The 18427-nt window shown below is 41.5% G+C and overlaps 1 protein-coding gene across 1 annotated transcript; it reads left to right on the top strand.

Annotated features, from left to right (window-relative positions):
• Window positions 1–547: 547 nt before the first annotated feature.
• On the top strand, window positions 548–7775 carry LOC139657048 (hepatitis A virus cellular receptor 1 homolog). The gene is made up of 8 exons (XM_071534745.1): window positions 548–611; window positions 2643–2821; window positions 3311–3473; window positions 4919–4987; window positions 5937–6016; window positions 6240–6351; window positions 7310–7343; window positions 7691–7775. The coding sequence occupies exons 1-8, from the start codon at window positions 548–550 to the stop codon at window positions 7773–7775; spliced, it is 786 nt and encodes a 261-aa protein (XP_071390846.1).
• Window positions 7776–18427: the final 10652 nt, after the last annotated feature.

Below are 18427 nucleotides of genomic sequence, written 5' to 3'. Positions count from 1 at the left end.
TGTGTGTGTGTGTGTGTGTGTGTGTGGGCTGGTGTGTGTGGGCTGTTGCATATTGAGCTCCCATACCCAACCTCTCCCCCACACAGTTGTATCAGTATAGCGGAGGTGCAGAAAATTAGAAAACAGTGAAGTTCACACACTCTGATATCTCTCTCTCTGCTGTAATCTCTCTCCTTTTCTGATTCACACACACACACACACACACACACACACACACACACACACACACACACTCACACACACACACACAAGCGCTCTCTCTCTTTCACTCTGTCGCCCTCTCTGTTTCTCGCAAACATAAACAAACTCTCTTTCTCTTTCTCACACACACATACACTCTTTCTTTCTCTTCCCCAACAAACACACACGCACACACACACACACACACACACAAACACACTCTGTTCCTCTCTCTCACTCGCCCCTCCCTCAGTGCCACCCTACACAGTGTCACAGTGTCCACACTCCTACACCCCCCAAACTGGACAATAAACACACACACACACACACACACACTCACTCACACACACACACACTCACAGACAGGATGGCTGTCGTCTCTGCTCGCTGCTGTCTAAAGCACTGGACCACCATCGTCTTCCTCCTGTCAGGTAAGACGAACTCGCACTACCGGATGATTTTTGAGGAAAGCTACATTTTCTGAGCACTTTTACTTCTGCTTGAGTAAACTTTTGGGGTGTTTGCTCCTACTTTTACTTTAACCCTCATCCTACCAACATATTTAACATACAAGGACTACTGACTGGGGTCCCTGGGGACCCCAAGAATAAACTACTGTAAGAAACAACCATCATAACAAAATGTTAACTTATTTCTTCTGAAAACATCATTAGTTATGTAATTAATGTCATCTGAAAAAAAAACAGATTATTATTATTTTAGGAAAGTTACAGTTAATTAAATGATGTATTGTATTTGTGACTTTGAACATCATCTGACCTTAGGAAGAGCAGTATTTAGGGTCACAGAGCACATGAGGAAATCTGTGTCTGCTGCATCTGTGTCTGTCTCCTTCAAAATGACTGACAGAGAGCCCCTACCCCCCCTGATAGTGTGTGAGACTTTAAATTAGGACCCATGGCAAACATGAACTCAATAAATAGTTCCATCTATTAAAACTGCATAGGCGGAATTGGATGCTTTTGACCGGGGTCCCCCAGGACCCCAATACATTGGTATTTTTTAAAAAGCACTAATTAAAACAGAAACAGAAAACAATGATATGAAGTCATTAGGAACAAATTGATTGACAAAGTCGTGAAAAATTGGAATGATAGAATAAAGCACCTGTGAGATATGACAAAAAGTATAGCTCTGGGGTCTGCAGGTACCCCAGAGGTAGGAGGAGGGATGATTTTTGAATTCAGTCATATATGCAGTAGAAGACTTGCCATTTATAGTATATATCTTTGTTAACATGAACTAAAATGGAAGCAACACAAACTGCTGGGCTGCTCTGCTTGATCCAAAGATATGATTTCTAAGGGCCATTTTTTTTATGAGGATTTTCACTCAAAGGCAGCTAAGTAATGAAGTTCTTCAATATGTTTTACCCAGATTTACACTGACCCCTTGCAAAAAAAGTCACAGGTAAAAAACCACATGTGCTTTTGGGATACACATTGCTTTTGGGTTTCATATGCGAACACGTGGATTTTCCCATTTCCCAAGTGAAAATGACATTTTCAACTGTGAATTATGTCTTTACATGTGAAATTCAGTGGGGAAAAAAAAATTCAGAAATGCTCATGTGACGATAGAATACAACTTGAAAAAAACATATATGAACACATATGAAAACTGTTGCGATGTGATGTCATATCTCTGTGCTTTGAATTCACATGTGGGGTTTTCACGTGACTTTTTTGTAAGGGACAGTTGAGACATTTACTTGAGTCACTAATGTAACGAGTGATTGCTTGAGAAAAATATTATTTTGTGTTTTAACTTCTAGAAAACACTAATACTGCATAGAAAGTCTTTATTTCGTTCTGGGGATCCAAAACCAGCTGCTGCACGACCCGCCGCATCTTCAGCTTCTGCATCATATGTTACCGTAAAACTTCTAATAGTGGCCCCAGTGTTTGTTTGTTTCAACAAAACAAATGGCCAGGCCTTTATTAGAGACAAGCTGTGACTGGAGACAATCACAATTCACACAGTTTGCCTCGTGTTCCCTCACACAGTCCAAAGAGATGCAGGTCAGGTGGGTTGGAGACTCTGCTCAATGCATGCTGGGATAGCCTCCACCCCCCTGTGACCCTGAATAGGAATAAGTGGGTAAAGACAATGAAGGAATGAACTATTGGAGACCCAGACGTTTCTTAGAAGTTTTACTTTATATTCTGTTACTGTCTAATTACATGGAATTACCCTTTCTTTCTACTCTTTCACTTCCACTTGCAGCTGGTACACTCCACTATCGAAAAGAAGTGGAAATGCTATAAATACACGTGCTGAAGGGAAGTTCTAAACATTACAAAACTTGGGAAATTATTTCCACGAAATCTGAAATCATCTCCTTTCTAAAAGAACAACCTGCAGTCAGCATCTTTGAAAGACAGACACCAGCCACTGTCTCTGGCTATTTAACTTTTCCTCCCTTTCCTCTTTCTCTCCAGCCTGCCGGTTGCTGTTGGTTTCCTCCTTCAAAGTGACGGAGGGAGGCACCGCCACTCTGTCCTGTCAGTACTCTGTGAAGCGGTTCGGCCTGAGCCGGGTGTGCTGGGGCCGAGGCTGCGGGACCTTCTGGTGCAGCAACATCCTGGTGCAGACGGACGAGAACGGAGTCATCTCCAAGGTTACATCCCCTAACACTGTGATTACTTTGTTGTACTACTAGTGTTGGGAGAAAGTTGTACAGTCTTACGGTCTTTCTAACCACTAGGCCGCCTTCTTTCTCCTTGATAAAGAAACACAGCTCTTCACAGATATGCAGAGAGCTAACCTGCTGGGCCACATTACCTCTTTGGACTGCAATGAATAAAATGTTTTATTTTCATTTCATTCCATTTCTTTCATTTTTCATTTATTGCTTATTTCCTTGTCCAGTGTAAACGCAGCCAGTGAAATCAGTCAGAATTCCCATCCCCAGGCTGTGATGACAGTCTGGTTTTGGCATAAACAAGAAGACATTATTAAAAAATTAATTAAAGAAGTGATGTGTCTTGAGTTTTGTTTTTTTCTGTTTTTAGATGAGCTACTCCAGTACATAAGTTAAGGTTACCCATTAGTCAAACTAATATCAATGACACCGATTGTAACTGAAATGACCTCTCTCTGCTCCAAGGTGGCGGACCGGTACCGGTTCACGGGAGACGTTCTGGATGGACAGATGGACCTGGCTATCCTGAACGTCAGGCGGACGGACAGCGGGCCGTACTGCTGCAGGGTGGACATCGACGGGATCTTCAACGACAAGAAGGTGGTCATGAACCTCCGGGTGGTCAAAGGTAGGCAGCCGTCTGCGAACAGCCTCCGGGGTGAAATTACCTTTTAAACCTGCAATAATAGGTGATATCAGACCTTATAACCAATCCTGAAACTAATGTGTGCTATGTGGAGATTCATTGAGACATAATGATATAAACCAATATCCACACAGCAGCAGCTGTGATGCTGTTTTCACCTCTTTTCTAAAGCTTGTTGTCAAATTCCCCTCCTGAAAGAAGCTCCTCCCGCTTCATTCAGTAGCTTTTCATTTTTTTAAACTCACTGCTTAAAAGCATCTCTCACCCCCTCCCATTCCTGAAAATGTTCTCATAATGGCAGAATCGATGAAGCAAGCAAGTAAACTTGTTAAACCAGTAAACTTGCTACCTACCTCTTCACTTGTCATTGTGGGACATGTAACCTTCAGTGGCAGAAAGATTAGTTCAGTTAGCTTAGCTGTTAGCCTTTATGCACGGTGCTTTGCAATGTTGGTCCTTGGTAGGCCTCTGTACTGCAGTGGGCGTATACGTTTTTGGCGGGGGAAAGACAGGGAGCTGTGACTTTATTTATAAATTCGTGGCAGTTTCTGTCACCCTCATGGTCAGAAAATGTAACTTATTGCAGCTTTGTTAGTGAGGAGGGAAAAGATTTTCCGCCCATTTGATGATAGGATCCCATGATAGGATTTTAACATTTGGTGGACACTTTTTGCATAGTTATGTTATCAAGCATGTTCTCACTATAGCTGGATTTAAATAATGCTTTGCAGGGATCCAATGCATGAGTTGTCTGACTAAAAGTAATCACACTTTTAATTCAGACAAATCCAGCTATAGTGAGAGCAGGAGAGATCAACTGAAACCCATACGTTTGTGTCAGGATTGTGTAGAATTGTGTTCTATCTCTCCCTGCCTCTTTCTCTCTCCTCCTTTCTCTTTCTTTAATTTATCATTTCTTCACTTAAAAGTATTTATTGTTGTTCTGTCTGAATCTAAATGTGCTGTTACCTGCTACCTTGACCGTGTCAGACTTAGAAAGCAGATCTCATGTCTACCCGCAGGTCCCACATGGGGGGACCCTCATTAGAAACTCATGCTTCACGGCCGAGCTTTGTTCAAACCCACAGAAGTTTATTTTTCAATTATAGTCAAGATCCCAAGGTTTCCAAAGATATCAAACATGTCAGGCTGAATTACAGGGAAATGTGTATAAAATTATGCACAATACATCTAGATTTTCTCTGTTTGATGTAATGGTGCAGGCATAAAAAAAATGGCATCTTGGGTTTAAATATTTCACTTATCAGCTGTAGCTTCAGTGAAGTGTTAGAATGAGCAGATACAGAACATGTTTGTGTTGTGCAGTATGGAAAATGTATTTTGAAGCTACATAAAAGGGGGTTTAAGGGGAAACTCAGGGTGCGAGGGCTTAATTCAGTTGGTATTTCCTTTGTTTTTTCCCTCAGCTCCAGTGACTACTCCCCCTCCAACCACGACCACGCCGGCTCCTGTCACAGAGTTTCCCACCTCCACAGGTGAGTGTGTATATGCTTAGGGCGAGGCCACCGGCTATTTGATCAAGACATTATGTCAGTCATGTAAATTACATGTCATTCATGCAAATAAAGGCCTGCCTTTGAACTCCTTCTTTGGTGATGGAACAAAGCAAGACATCATTTAGCTTGCTAGTAAACCTGCTAGGAAAGAAAGAAAGAAAGAAAGAAAGAAAGAAAGAAAGAAAGAAAGAAAGAAAGAAAGAAAGAAAGAAAGAAAGAAAGAAAGAAAGAAAGAGTGCAAAAGACTTAGATTTCTAATCTTCTATCCAGGGAGGTTTTCAGAGCACTATTCTTCTTCTTCTTCTTCTTCTTCTTCAGTATTGCCCTACTTCACTGTCATGTAGTTCCACACATGCCCACCTGGGGGCAAACTTGCACAACCACCGTTTATTTGTTTATTTGTTTATTTGGAAAAAAAAAAGAAATATGAACAAATATATACAATATTATACAATGCACAGGTGGTGTTAAAAAAAACTTTGAGGGCTAATGGTAAAACCATCCAACATACATACATTATATAAATTCATATACATACAGTATGTCATACATATACAAACACATCCACATGCTCCGTGCTCTTTCCTCCTCAGGCCAAATATATTTTTTTTCCTCATTTTACTCAGAAAAAGCAGGACCAGGTCATCATCACTTGGTGCTTAAGCATCGGGTTTGTTATGAATGTATTTGGTTCGCATCGTTCTTGGTCTGTTAAGACCTTTAGTCTGTTCTATTCCATAAAGTCTTATTTTTTCTCTGCTTTTCTGCTCTATTCTATTTAATCTATTTTACTAAATCTCATTCTATTTTAGGAGTAAGTCAAGTCTATTCTATTGTATTCTAGTGTGGACTGGTCTTTCAGGCAGAGCAGCCTGCAATGATCCGTGGTGACTGCAGTGTGTTAGAAGTATTTTCTGTCTCCGTGTAGCTGACTGGAGAACCTTCCTGTCGTCCCAGCTGGACCTGCTCAGGAGGAACTCCACCCTGCTGCAGTCTGAGACCATCATGGTGAGGAACCATGCAGGAACTAGACCAGACCCAGCAGGACCCAGCAGGCGAGGGCCGGGTCCGGCTGAACTGGAGTGAAGACAACCACAGCTGTAGACTGACAGTCCAAATCTCAAAATCTCAACACATTTACATGTGTCAGAAACTGAAGTAGACCCCTCCATCTCTTGCTCTCTGTCTTCATCTGTCTCTCTGTGTATTTTTCTCTCTCTCTCTCTCTCAGGTAGAGGACTCTCTCCCCACTTTATCCCTCCAGATCAATGTTCCAGTTCTTTCTCTCTCCCTCAGTCTGCTGCTGCTGCTGGCGGGAGCGTTGATCTTTCTGGCCTTCAAACGTATGTACAAGCTTCGGAAAATAACAAGCTCATCAAGTGTGTTTTGGTTTTGTTTTTTGTTTTAATCTGAACTCTCACTTGAATTCTGCCTTGCAAGCTTATTCCAATATATTGTACTCACATTATCTCACCATACTGGCAGATAATTTTCTGGTTACAAGTTAGTTTCCCTTGTTTCATGGTAATGCGTCATTATCAGTGTGGTTTCATGATTCAGCTGTACATTATAGCCCACTCTATTGCCCACATTGTTTTGTCCCAGTTGACAATCCCTGTTCAACTTGAAGGAAAGACATTTTCATTTTGCATCATCATCTTAAAACCTTCATGGCTCTAACTCTGTTAGAGCCATGAAGGAAGCAAAATGAGAAGCATGGTCTCTTGTCTTGGGATCTAGTCTCAGTAACACTGCTACAAACCTCCTGCTCCCCGCAACATTAGCGCCAAGTTCAAGTTCAAGTTCCGCTTTATTGTCATCGCAGCTGCATAAATCTACATACATCCAAATATACATAGATTGTACAGTGACATGACATATCGTTTCTATAATGTTTGTTCACAAATTAGAGGTGTGTTTATCATAGTACATGTCAATATGCTTTCATTATGTGAAATCTTCCGGTCCCATCATGGTTTTAAAATCACCGCAGACACCCATTAACTTTTAAACTGTACTGAGGTACATAGTGTGGATGAAAGGAGGAAAGTGAACTTGCCTCATACTGTATGTGAAAATTACAGTCAGAGTAAATAATACTTTACATGTAAGAGAATGTCTTTGAGGAAGCAGTAATCTGTGAGACTCTACAAAATCAGCCATACACAGCAATGTGCAAACTAAACATGATTGATGTATTTCACTGTATACTGGCCACTTTTGTAGACTTCATGCTGAAAAATGTGGTTATAGTGTGCAGTTCCTCTTTTAGAATCAAAAGTCCCTTTTCTTCTTCTTCAGGTGGAATCCATAGAAGAGCTTTAAAGACGGGCTGGTGAGTAGACATGGTGGAATAGAACAGTTGCATATTCTGGTAAAAATATACAGTCTCACATTTTAAGTGTATACACAGAAAAACAAACAAAACATCAAAACTACTGCTGTGAATGAAATTGTAACATCGTTATTTGTATTTGTCTTCTCATCATGTTAGCCATCTTGCCTTTTATATATTTGGCTGTCTCCACCCAAATAGTAGGTACGATAATAGGAATTAATAATGTCATTGTAATGCTAGAGTCTGATAGCATAACTTATCGCAAGCACCTGGATGGCCCATTAGTATCTGTATCATTACCCACCTAGACAAATGACTGTACAACATTGTACTCTCTCTTCCAGTTTCTCATCAAAGGAACCTCCTCATATCATATACGAGATCCGAATGAGAAGACCTGTACAGGAGAACATCTACACTTTGGACTAGAGCATGAGAACCAGGTTTATACCTGGCCCTTCTTGACATCTCTAGGCTAGCTAAAACATCTACAGAACTCTGCTAGAACCTCTCTGCCTTTGACTAGAACAGAGATTCACAAACTTTTCATGTCAAGGACTACCGAACTGAGCCACATTGGGACATGGACACCTATTTGATGAGATTTTATCCATAGAACCCCACATCTAAGAGCATTTTAGTTGTTAGATATGATTTAGTCCACAATTCCAATTCCATACCCATAGGCAGCAGAGTGAAACCTGTCATCAGGATAGTCATTCTTATGTTTTTAAGATTAATTTCTCGGGCTTTTTGGCTTCATTATTATAGTTTACAGTAGAGATAGACAAGAAAGATTAGGAGACAGAGGGGGATGACATATGACTAAGGTCCTGGGCCGGATTCAAACCCAGGACGTTGCATTTACATGGTACACATTCTTATACATTCTCTCCTAATGGCAACTTCGGATCCTGGTCCCAACCCTTTGGAGTGTGTGAGGAAACTCACAAGAACAAACTCCAAACTCCAAAGATCATGCAAGTCAGGTGTACTGGAGACTCTAGATTGCCCATAGATATGAGTGTGAGTAATTGTCTATCTGTGTTAGTCCTGATGGGTGTCCCTGCCTTCCTCCCTCCTGGGATAGACTCCAGCCCCCAAGACCCTGAAGGGGGAATAGGTGATTCAAGAGAATGAATTAAATTAAACTACTCTTCATTGTGCTGGGAACCCCCAGGGATCCCATCAAGCAACCCTGGGTGAGCCCCAGAATCCACTTTGGATGGTCAATGGTCTACAAAGCCAGAACAAAGAAACCCTACGGTTTCATCAAATGGCACAGTTCAATGACATAAAATGTAATCTTCCCAATATCTCAAAGACCACAATGTACCTAAAACACTGACAGGCTACACTAGAGAAGTGGTTCCCAATGTGGGGTCCGGGGATCTCCAAAGGTCCTTGAGGAGGTTCCTGAGGTTACCCAGCAAAATGAATTAAAATAGTTGAACTTCACTGTTATTTTATTAATTAAAAGTTAGCAAGGGTTTCATTAGGACAAATCTCATCAAATGGCCTCATGAATATCTATTTGGGGGCCTTGACATAAAATAGTTAGGAGCCTCTGCACTAGACAACATCTATCAATCAACAACACTTCTCTCCATTGCTATCAGCTCATGTTGACGCTTCCTATACTAAAAGCAAGTCCACCCAGGAGGGCGTTGTGTATCTGATTATGAGTAAGATGGTGATGCAACTTGTGTACATAGTGTATTATTTGTGTTTTGTGTAGCAATAACTTGCCTATATATTATGAAAACAATAAGCTTATTCTGTTGAATAAAAAGCAATAAGCCCAACAATGTTTGTGTGTAAATGCATCACCAATGGCACTGGAGCCTCATTTATTCAAAGCTGTTACCACTTTTAATATTCATTTATTTATTTTATTTTTTTGCTTAGGACCAAATCCAAGCCAAGGTTGTGATAAATAATAAGAATCAATGAATACTTTGTCTGCATGGTGGTTTGGTGTTTAGAGAGACTGTCCCATAACCAAAAGGTTCCAGGTTTGATTCCCAACAGCCAATGTTCCTTCCATCCTCTGGTAATTCTTGTGCGTTCTCGTGTCCTCCATGACGCGTTTTTCGTAATATCTAACCGCCGAAGCAGGATTCCAAAACAAAAGAACGAACGGACGGATAAAGTTTCCTTGCCAGCCGAGGAAGCATCGCATGGAGACTTGATTGATGAGAACGGAAAGCCCAAAGATTCATTGCGAGAACGGCGCATCAGGTCCGAGCAGCGCTGTAGTCTGCAGTACAGAGCCAATTCAAACAGCTGGGAAAATGAACAGCTGTGTCGTAATTAATCACGCGCACAATGTGAAGCACGCAGTCCATCTGAAACCGTAAGGAAGCGTCTCTTCGCTTTCTCTCCAAGACAACTTGGAAAGAACTTTCTCCACAAGGACACAAGCATCGACGTGGCATTCTTGGGTTAGTTCATGTCTGCTGAAGTGCAGCCAATTTCTTGATTTGGATTTCCCATAATACTTTGCAAATTAAAGGTATAAAATGGCCTAAAATGTTGAATATTTTTTGGACTGGTGGCACATATGGATGGAGGCAAATCTATCTATAAATGTAAGTGATTGTAATCTTCACCCTTAAGGTAGATTCTATTCAAACTGTTGATGTACACAAACACATGACTGGATTAATGAATAGCAAAAAATTATGTTTAAAATCCCAAATGATTAAAACTGGGTGCATGATGTTTACATTTTTTCAATCTACCTCAATGGTCATATGTGGAAAATGAACCACTGTCTTCTCTGTAAATTGGAGAAGACCGATGCTGCTAGGAGAACAACAGTGTTCTCCATGGCAGCAGAAGATGAAGTGGCAAGCCAAGAGTCTGATGCTGTTTCATTCCCGTTTTTATGCCGCTTCACTCCTCCTCCTTGTTGGGGGGTGTAAATCTAGCTCAGATAAATGTTGTTTTTCAAAACACAACACTCACAGTATAATCATATAGTCAGTATGTTATCTTGAAAAAATTGTAAAAAAAACAAGCTTTCTGTCAATAGTTGTGTTCTATTTGGATAGGAACTATTTTTTCTCAAAGACGCACTACCTTCTAAACCGGTGTAAGCTCCACGAGAGCCAGAAGAATAAAAAATAACTGCTGACAGAAAGCTTGTTTTTTTTTTAAATGTTTTCAAGATAACATATCACTGGTATGATTATACTGTGAGCGTCATGTTCTGCAAAACAACATTTATCCCTAGGTTTCTATTGCAGTAGAGTGGGAGGGGGCTTCCCGGTGTTACTGGACGGGTGGAGCGGGCGGCTAGCGAAGTTCTGGTTTCTACTAATAGGGATCATGACGGAAAACATGTTATTTGGGCCCAGGGTTCAAAATACCGAGCTATTCCTTTAAGTAATTGTTGTCAAATTTTCTTAAAATCCAATGATTGACTTATTGTATCTGCATCAATGCAGAATCGTTCAAGAATAAATTGTGATGGATCTAGGAGTTAATCCCCCCCCCCCAACACACACACACACACACACACACACACACACACAGAGAGTGGAGTACAGTGGGTAAGTACAGGTACAGTTTGTTTGCACTGTTGGTTTTGCATTATTTATGCAGTAGTGTTGATTATTGGTTAATTACTTACCAGTGAAAGGAGCAAATTATAGCGGTAGTCATTATGTTGTGAATTAAGTTTGTTAAATCCAATTACTGAGTTTCATCAGTGGTTGGTTTTGCATTATTCATGCAGTAGTGTATAAATATTAGTTACTTGTTCTTGTACTGGTTTAGTTAAGTTAAATGGAGGGATCTCTCTCTCTCTCTCTCTCTCTCTCTCTCTCTCTCTCTCTCTCTCTCTCTCTCTCTCTCTCTCTCTGCAACAGTGCAATCAAACTATATTTCCTCTACTCCTCTCTGGGATGTGTGTGTGTGATGCAGAAACCTCAACAATCAGATTTTAAAAACTTCATTCACAGCATTATGACTGCCTCTTTAATTTAAGACTGGGTTGTAACTGATGGCTACACCAGTTGGATTGGAGCTACGTGAACAGACATAAAACACATGCATCTTGTTCAAGTGAAGCTGTTAGAGATAGCTTAACAACAACGTTTTACAATGCCTGTAGTGAAGTCTTTTCCACGCATACGCTCATTTATACATTGGGTTTTATGTGCATTGTACTGTTTATTTGTTTTTACTGTATTTTATTTTATTTTACTGTATTGCATAGCATGTCCTGTGATTGTGTGTGTTGTTTGCATTTCCTGCCCAGGGAACACATGCAAATTAGCTGGAAGCTAACTCTTGTGCAATTACTTTTAAATTGTGCATTGTCCCTGTAAATATAATCAATAAAATAGAAATAAATTAAAAAAAAAAAAAATTTGGCTTCAGAAGAGGATTATACTGCACAAGCTGTATGGAGTAATTTTATGGTCATTTTTGCTCTTTTTGGAACAGTAAAGATCAGTCCTCATTGACTTCAGTTGTTTTGGAGACGGCTGTTACAGAGTCATGCTGGCAACCTCCCTGTGTGTTATATAGACTAACAAACTTCATCTGTGTTTCAACCGGCATGAGGGTGAGTAGATGATGATGACAAAATTTAAATTTTTGGGTGAACTATTCCAATTTCACCATATTTAGATTTGGAGTGCATAAGACTTAAGACTCTAGCCTATATCATTGATTTTGTGTTGTATTATATTTAATTTGATTATTCTGTGTTCCATTTCTCTTTGTATAGAACCACACACATAGGACTTTACTAGAACACTGATTAAAGCCAAAGGACTGGATGTCATGTGTTGGGATTTCTTCATATGCCCCTGACCATATTAAAGTGCATTCTAGCTGATGCCCCACAGTGATTACAGTGAACTTGAGTCAGGAGTCAGTGAAGGGAAACTTCTTAACAGGTATAGAAATAACGCTCATCATTATTATTATAAAAATAAAGACACAGCCTGGAGTGTGTATTCTGTTTAAGAGCCTCAGGAGGGGGGGGTTAAGGTAAATGCCTCTCAATTACATCTTATAAACCTGTTAACCCTTCTTCCTAAGACATTTTTTAGACTTCTAAAATGAGAAAATATTGAGAGTGGTGATACATTGTTATGAACCGGAACTTGAAGACTGACCAGTTAAAACAATTTCAAGAAACGAAACCAAGAAAAAAAAAATATACAAAAAAATAAGAGAAAAAGTTACACTGTAAAATATACGATGATTACACAGTAAAATGTACAATTAGCAATTACATGTAGTTACATTGAAACAAGTACTAATGGAATAAGTGGGTAAAAGCTGCTGGGACAGTAAAAGATGATCTCAGCTAAAATTGGTCTTGGTGGCTAAAAGTGGTGTTTTTAAGACTGAGCAATGGGACAGTAAAGTTGGTCTTGGTCTCAGCTGAAGTTGTTTTTTGTAAAGCATAAGTATTGGGACACTGAGCTTAAGTCATTGATTGCCATTGGTCCATATACCCTGCCTCTCCGAAAGTACTGTGAATAACTAACATATGTCCTTCCATGGTGCAATGTGCTTTAGGCACAGCCTAGTGAAATACATTATCATGTAAGCTACTGTTGTGTTCTTAGCCAACTAGCAAAGTTCAACATGTTCTTAGTCAAATAGCCTGGGTAAGTGAGAATTAAATGTTTAACATAGAAGACTGCACAAAAGCAGATGTGTTTGGGGGAGGCTGTCACAGTGTCTTCAGAATCTAAAGAGGAAACCTAAAAGCTGCTGACCTGCTGACCTGCGAGCTGTGCAGCTAGCTGCAGGCTGAGATGGTGGCGCTCAAGTTAACCCTGATGGCCTGTGAGTACACTGCTCTCTTGTTTAGTGGGATGGTTCAACTGGAGCTAAATCTAGTCAGAAGTGTGAAGAAGCTGAAATTTTTTTTTTTTTTTCAAAGGACATTTTGGTCATTTTCAGGGGCAATTGTATTGAACAAAGAAATAATATATTTGCATTGCGTAATGGCAAATATACACTCAAATTTGTACCATTTAGATTAGTTTGAACTGCTTTCCCGCTGGAAACTGGCAACAGGCCTTCCAGTCCCCAACCAGTCCATCGTCACCCTCTTGTTGAGTTTTGAGGGTTTTTTTTTTTTTTTTACCATATTGGTTGTTTCAGTTTTTGTTGGTGCAGTGGTTTGTGTTGGACGGCATTTTCTTCTCTTGCTGGTTGCGTGGTGCTAACAGTTTCTACTGCTTCAGGCTGTGAACTCGCTTGTTTTCTGATCAAAGAAGTACGGTGGCTGAGGGGTGCCACTACAAGGGCCCAAAGCATTTGCATTAAACTGGAGATGAAGCATTTGATAATATGACTCTGGTTCATTTGCATTCTGCATTCAAATCTGAAATTCCCCTAGATTCGCTACAAAAATAAACAATTAGCTTTTTCGCCACTAGGGTGCAGCCATCTTCCAACAATCTAGGTGGTGATGTCACACGCATGGTTCGTTATCAGGATTATCACAAATCATATGCGACTGTATAATTATAAAATTGAGTCAGTTAAGTGTAAGTCGTAGCTTTAATTATATGTATAAGCTAATCATAATATATTAAAATAAAAAATAAAATACTTTCACGACTAAAATGACAGGTCAGGGCTAATCAAGTTTGAGTTGTGTAAAGGGGTGGAATGCGAGTGTTTGTAAACACGTGACATGTTGCATCAGTGCAGCAATGCCTAAAGCAGGAGAGGACCCATTACAACACTGAAGAGTGAACTGATCTTGGTTTACGGTGTCAGCATCTATGGTGAACATGCTAGCATTCAGCCAGCCGATAAGTCAATTCTGTCATTGAGGAGGGAGCTGAATCTTCGTGCCCAAACCTTTACCTAGGTGCCCGGATGATTCAGTATTTGGTGATCTCCACATCAAGGATAAAACATTCTTTATCTACACTGAGAGGAGGATAGGCGCACAAATGCAATACCAAGCAGTTTTCGGCTGGATATCTAACCCAAAACGCACAACTAGTGGGACACTGCTGAGAGGAATGTCGCGATCAACCCCGACAAATCTTCTGATGGTGAGTCATACCATTTATCTATCCAGAGTTTCATTTTTTGAGAGGAGCACGGGGCTCGGTGCTGACCCTCTGCACCGCGAACACGGGGCACACCGCAGAAACAATAAATTTGCCTTTAGTGAGACAGACAGTGCTGTGTATCCAGGCAGAGTTCAGTGTGTGGCCAGCTGAGTGTTGATTAACTCTCCATTCTGATAAGGCTGGAACTTTGTGTGTCTGTTGAAGTAGTACTCACGTCTGAAGCTGTGCTCCTCACGGTTGACAAGGACTTCTCGAAACACAGTATCCATCCCTTTCACAAGCTCAGCGCCATAGCCCTGTGCGGTGACTCTTGACCTTCCTTAGGCATGGATAGATTGATATCAGCTGGTAAGCGAGGTTCTCTATCATGAGTGAGGAAATAAGGTGAGTATCCAGTGCTGGAGTGTGGGGTGGAGTTAAATTAGAGAACCACTGCAGGAAGGTACTGATCCCAGTGTCCACCACCAGCCTGAATGAGCTTTGCCAACTGATCTTTCATCATCCTGTTAAATCGTTCAACCATACCTTCAACCATAACCATACCACAGGGGTGATATGGTGTAGTCCTTTCCTTTTTGATAATAAGTCGTTGACATATTGTCCGTATGATCTCTGATTCATACTGTCTTCCTTGATCCGAGAACAGCACTTCTGGAACACCATGTGTGGGGATGTACTGTTCCCATAACAGCTGTGCCACTGTACTAGCCTTCTGATCTGACATGGGGTAAGCACTGACATATTTTGTAAAGTGGTGCTGGACTACCAGCACATACCTGAGTCCACATGGGGTGACTGATAATTCAATGATGTCAGTGCACACAAACTGGAATGTCTGAGTTGCATATGGACTGGAGGGGTGCTCATCGCCGGGGTACAGGTTTCCTGCGAGCTTCACATGCATAACATGAGTCACTAAACGTATCAATATCAGCTCTCATAGTTGACCAGTAGCACATAATCAAGGCTTTCTTTAAGGTGCGGTCAGCACTGTAGTGACCTGAGCAGGGGTTACCATGGAGATAATGCAAAGTCTCTGTGACAAGTGCTGAGGGGATAAGTACTTGATATACCTCAGGTATCCCTGGTGTAATGTCAGCTTTACAACAGAGTAAGCCATTATACAGTACTCTAGGGAATTGCCACCACAGTTTCCTCAGTTCACATACCTGAGATGAGGCTATCTGTGCTGATGTACCCAGGTGTACACGTCAGAAAGGATTGGGTCAGAGAGATGGTGAGCCTGCATGTCATGTCCATCAGTAGACAAGGTGTTCTGTAGAAATGGCGTGCACGTGTCAGTCTGATTGTCAGTGTTCTTTTCAGACACACCTGAGCCCGTGTGGGTGTGGGATTCTGTGCAAGTTGCGAGTGACGTGTACAATATGTGGCAAGCGAAGGGTCACCTTGAGAGGCAGGGATGGTGTCCTGCGGAGCCTCCATGACATCAGGCTGTGGATGGGGGATACATGACATTGCATCCGCATTTGTGTGCTTCTTTCCATCTTTGTGAACTATTGTCCATCGGTAGGGGTCCAACTGTAGGGCCCACCGAGCTCGGCGTCCAGTGGGTTCATGAGCAGCATCCAGTTTACCTAGAGGCAGTAGTGGGCGGTGGTCTGTGATGATAGTGAATGGATTGCCGCTTATATAGTGTCGGAAATGTCTGACTGCCCAGACAATGGCCCAGAGTTCTTTGTCATATGTTGACCACTTCTTCTCTATGCGATTGGGCACCTGACTAGCGTAGGCTATGACACATTCTGTGCCATTCTGAGTCTGTGACAGTACTGCCCCTACTTCTATGTTGGACGCATCAGTGCTCAGAATGAATGGCTGGTCGAAGTTGATGAACGGCATCACTGGAGGGGAGGTAAGTGCAGCTTTCAACTCCTGTAAAGCAGCTGAGCAGTCATCAGTCCATTCAAAAGGAACGTGTTTCTGTGTTAGTCTGCGCAGAGGATGAGCAATGAACGCATACTTATGTACAAAACATCTATAATAAGAGCATAGTCCAAGAAATCCTCTTATCTCCGTGGGCGACCTGGGGACAGGCCAGTCTCGGACAAGGTGACTGTGAGCTGGGTCGGGTGCAAGACCATCACGTGATACAATGTGGCCCATGTACTGTCTTACAGAACTCACATTTCTTTGGGTTCAGTTTCAGACCAGCTTGAAATTAAATATAAAATTAGAAACCCTCTTGGGCAATATTCAAATATTCAGTAACTAAAATGATAAAATAAACATTCTCTTCAATTCCATGAAATTAATATGAAATCCCTAAAAAAATAAATCTAATATTTGTGTATATTGATTGATGATACGGTGGCTGTGGTGTATTGAACTTTGGTTTGCTTTAAACAATTTTATGCAAATGTTATGCTTTAAAAAAAGTATTTCAATAATTGAAACAGGCTTTTAGGTTCAGGTGTCTGTGGTACAATATTATAGTATCCAATGGAAGTTGAGTTCTGATGAGATTTTCACCTGTTATTACTCAGTCACACATGGTAAAACAGATGAGTTGACCAGTATAGAAAATGGTTAAACTGTATTCTGCTTTACTGTGTTAAATTAAAGCTGCACCACAGATTGATTTAAATCTACTGTCTTGGAGTTATTGGGTCACCAAAGAACCCAGCATCTAGAATGCAACAACTGGCGACAAGGATGGGATTTATTTTTGCAAGGTAGTCCCTCACACAATATCACGACTGTCACGCATATCACAGTGAGAGACATGCTTTTCAGAACAGACAGCAGTTAGCAGGAGAGCCGCTACTTACATAGTACATAGCAGTACATAGCAGCCTTGAACCTTTCAAGGCTGCTATGTACTTGAGTAGCGGCTACATGCAAATTTGGAGCCGGAATGGAGGAGAAGCTATGAGACCAACTTGTTTAGTACCTAACAAGGAGCTTCGAGGAAAGTTCCTGAGCACATTACATTAGCAGAAGTGTTGGACATCGTCAACAATTTTGAGTGCACCACTAGGAGTATGCTGAAATTCCAGCAGCCACAGGGGAAGGTGAGGACGGATCAGGTGACAGCCAGGCTGGAGGGGCAACAACCGGGACCACCGAGGGGCAGACAGCACCACTTCGGACCACCAGAGGGGGGAGGCCAAGCCATGGTCCCACTGCCTGGGTACCAGGGACACGCCGCAGACCTGCCGCTGTAAGGAATTCCAGTGCTGGGGATGCCAGCAAACGGGCCACTTGGAGCAGGCCTGCCGTGGGAGAGCGGTGGTAGGCAGTGCTCTCAAACAGCGCACCCTGTACATGCAAAGGAGACTTGCTATCTGGAAGCGGGTGAAAAAGAAGCGGGAAAACCACCACAGCCAAGGACTTTGGACTTTTCAATGTAACTACCAATGATTATGAGTATGCAAAGCCATACATGGTAATTGTCAGAGCAAACGGAGTAAAATTAAAAATGGAAGAGGACAGTGGGTCACCTAGCCTACGTCAGTGATCCCAAAGAGATTCTACAATAAGAAGTTAAAAAAGTACAGACTGCAGCCATCCATGGTGAGGTTTAAAGATTACTTGGGTAACTCCTTTCCAGTGCTAAGTCAAATACCAGTGAAAGTACAGTATCAAGAGCTCAGAGAGACAGTGTGTTTGCTTTGGCAGCAGGAAGTAGAAAGCTTCCTGTCATCTCATTTGCCTCTCTTCTAATAAAGATTGATACCAGCACACACTCACACATGATGGGCAGAGAACACGTGTGGACGTTTCGTGACCGAGACTGAACCAGGAGCCCTTAAACAAGCATAACAACATCTAGATGATAGGGCCTAATAGTTGCAACTGTCACTCTCTCTCTCTCGTGTCAGAAATCAACCTATTCCATATGCAGCGCTTTTCTGTTGCATTTGTTTTTGTGGTTTGCATGCATTTTTGAATTCTTATATTTTCAGAATTTGCAGCACATTTCCTGTTAATGTATTTGCTTTGGCATTCTGCAGCACGTTTCTTCTTTTGCAGCACGTTTCCGTTGTTGAATGT

Source organism: Centroberyx affinis, unplaced genomic scaffold (assembly GCF_046629955.1).
Source record: "Centroberyx affinis isolate AG114_WGS23_722 - 3 ecotype Tasmania unplaced genomic scaffold, CSIRO-AGI_Caff_v1 ptg002611l_1, whole genome shotgun sequence".
Classification (NCBI taxonomy): Eukaryota; Metazoa; Chordata; class Actinopteri; order Beryciformes; family Berycidae; genus Centroberyx; species Centroberyx affinis.
Note: the sequence above shows the minus strand (reverse complement) of the source record. Positions and strands in the feature narration are given on the sequence as shown.

Excerpts from the sequence above, each read along its gene's own strand:
- LOC139657048 (XM_071534745.1), top strand. The coding sequence starts at position 548 with ATGGCTGTCGTCTCTGCTCGCTGCTGTCTAAAGCACTGGACCACCATC. Across the intron at positions 612-2,642 it reads CATCGTCTTCCTCCTGTCAG|CCTGCCGGTTGCTGTTGGTT; the intron begins GTAAGACGAACT and ends CTTTCTCTCCAG. Across the intron at positions 7,344-7,690 it reads AGAGCTTTAAAGACGGGCTG|TTTCTCATCAAAGGAACCTC; the intron begins GTGAGTAGACAT and ends TCTCTCTTCCAG.